The sequence below is a fragment of the Myotis davidii genome, unplaced genomic scaffold, assembly GCF_000327345.1.
Source record: "Myotis davidii unplaced genomic scaffold, ASM32734v1 scaffold78, whole genome shotgun sequence".
In the NCBI taxonomy this organism is placed as follows: domain Eukaryota; kingdom Metazoa; phylum Chordata; class Mammalia; order Chiroptera; family Vespertilionidae; genus Myotis; species Myotis davidii.
Window position 1 is genome coordinate 315426 of NW_006290305.1, and position 1376 is coordinate 316801.

At 61.6% G+C, this 1376-nt stretch overlaps 1 protein-coding gene across 3 annotated transcripts in view; it reads right to left on the reverse strand.

Annotated features, from left to right (window-relative positions):
- Positions 1-234: 234 nt before the first annotated feature.
- The window catches only part of EEFSEC (eukaryotic elongation factor, selenocysteine-tRNA-specific), a 250923-nt gene continuing 249781 nt past the window's right edge, over positions 235-1376 (reverse strand). For 2 of the 3 annotated variants that reach the window (XM_006763214.2, XM_006763213.2), the window contains one exon: positions 235-693. In XM_006763214.2, coding sequence (XP_006763277.1) covers positions 503-693 — 191 coding nt within the window. In that variant the 3' untranslated portion in view covers positions 235-502. The remainder of the gene's footprint in view (positions 694-1376) is intronic. The other variant, XM_006763215.2, reaches the window with a different exon arrangement.

Genomic DNA, 1376 nt, shown 5'->3' on the forward strand with positions numbered 1-1376 from the left:
TGACATCCCTTGAATGTCCTTCCTGGCCTTGGCTGCCCAGAGGATCCCCATCCCCCCTGAAGGCCCAGGAGATTCTGGGGCCACTCAGTCTTGTCTAGGGGCCCAGCACACTGTGGATTTCTCAGCCCACTGGGCTCTGAGCTGGGTCCCTCTGCAGGAGCCCTGGTGGTTCCCTGAAATTCCTGGGTGGTTGGTGGTGGGGGACCCTCAGATAAAAACACAGAAGATGAGCAATGAGGAGCCACCATGAGACATTTATTTGCAGCTGGCAAGTACCCAGCTGCTTGATGTCTGGGCCCCTCTCCAGCTGAGTCCCCTTCCTCCTTGGGTGCTGTCCTCTAGCAGGAGGGTGCGAGGTGGGGGCACTGCCGCCTCTGAAGGCCGGGCCTGGGGGCCTGCTGCCTGTGGAGCTGTGGGGGGACTGCTGGAGGTCGAGGCATGTCTGGTTGGGCATTTGGCACTGTGGTCCAGCCTGGGCCCAGGCAAGGTGGCCCGGGGTCACTCAGGGAGACTGGACCATATGCTTGTGGGTGTCGAAGACATAACGCTTGAAAGACAGGCTGAGTGTCACGTGCTGCGCAGGCTCCTGCCGCTCCGCACCCTCCTCCTGCTTGGCCATCTCCCCTTTGCTGGCCCGACTCCGCTTCTTGAGTGCAGGTGTCAGGATCTTCTTAGACTCCGGGCCGAGGCCACCTGCAAGGCACAGAAGGAAAGTCTGCCATCTGCCACTCATCAGCTGGCCCACTCGCCACCCGGATGGGCACCTGGACTGGCCCACCCTCACATTCCTTAGGCTGAGCCAGGACCCCAAGGTCCCTCTGCTTCCTTCCCCAGCCAACGGACCCAAGGCCTGCAGTCCCCTTTGCTCCCTAAATCCTTGCATGCCAGCCCCTCCCCTGTGCTAGTCCATGCCCCCGGTCCATCCAGCTTGGAGCTCAGCAGGGCTTCCCATCTTGGTCTCTGGGTCTCTTGCCCATCCACCCGCCCTGCACTCCGCCCTCCCTGGGGATCAACCCCATGCCAGTGGCCATGTCCTTCCTCTGCACTGAAGGGCTCTGTTACTTCCCCACACACTCATGCTGAGACTCGCACCCCGACCCTGAGGCCCACTGGAGTAGGTGTTCTCCACTCGCCCTTCTGCAGCCTGAGAGGCTGGCTTCTCCTAGGACATCGTGGGCCCCTGTGTCCTCTGGTTTAGCGTATGGCGCCCTAGCATATCAGAGGGCAGAGGAGAGAGCAGCTGGGGTGTGAAGCCCCTTCTTTTGGCCAGAACTTCTGTTGGAAGATGTGGTCTCTGTGCCCTGCAGCCTCCTCGCTCTCCATATCTTACCCGCCCGCGCCTCAGCACAGACACTCCGCTCCCTCTGGCCAGGCTA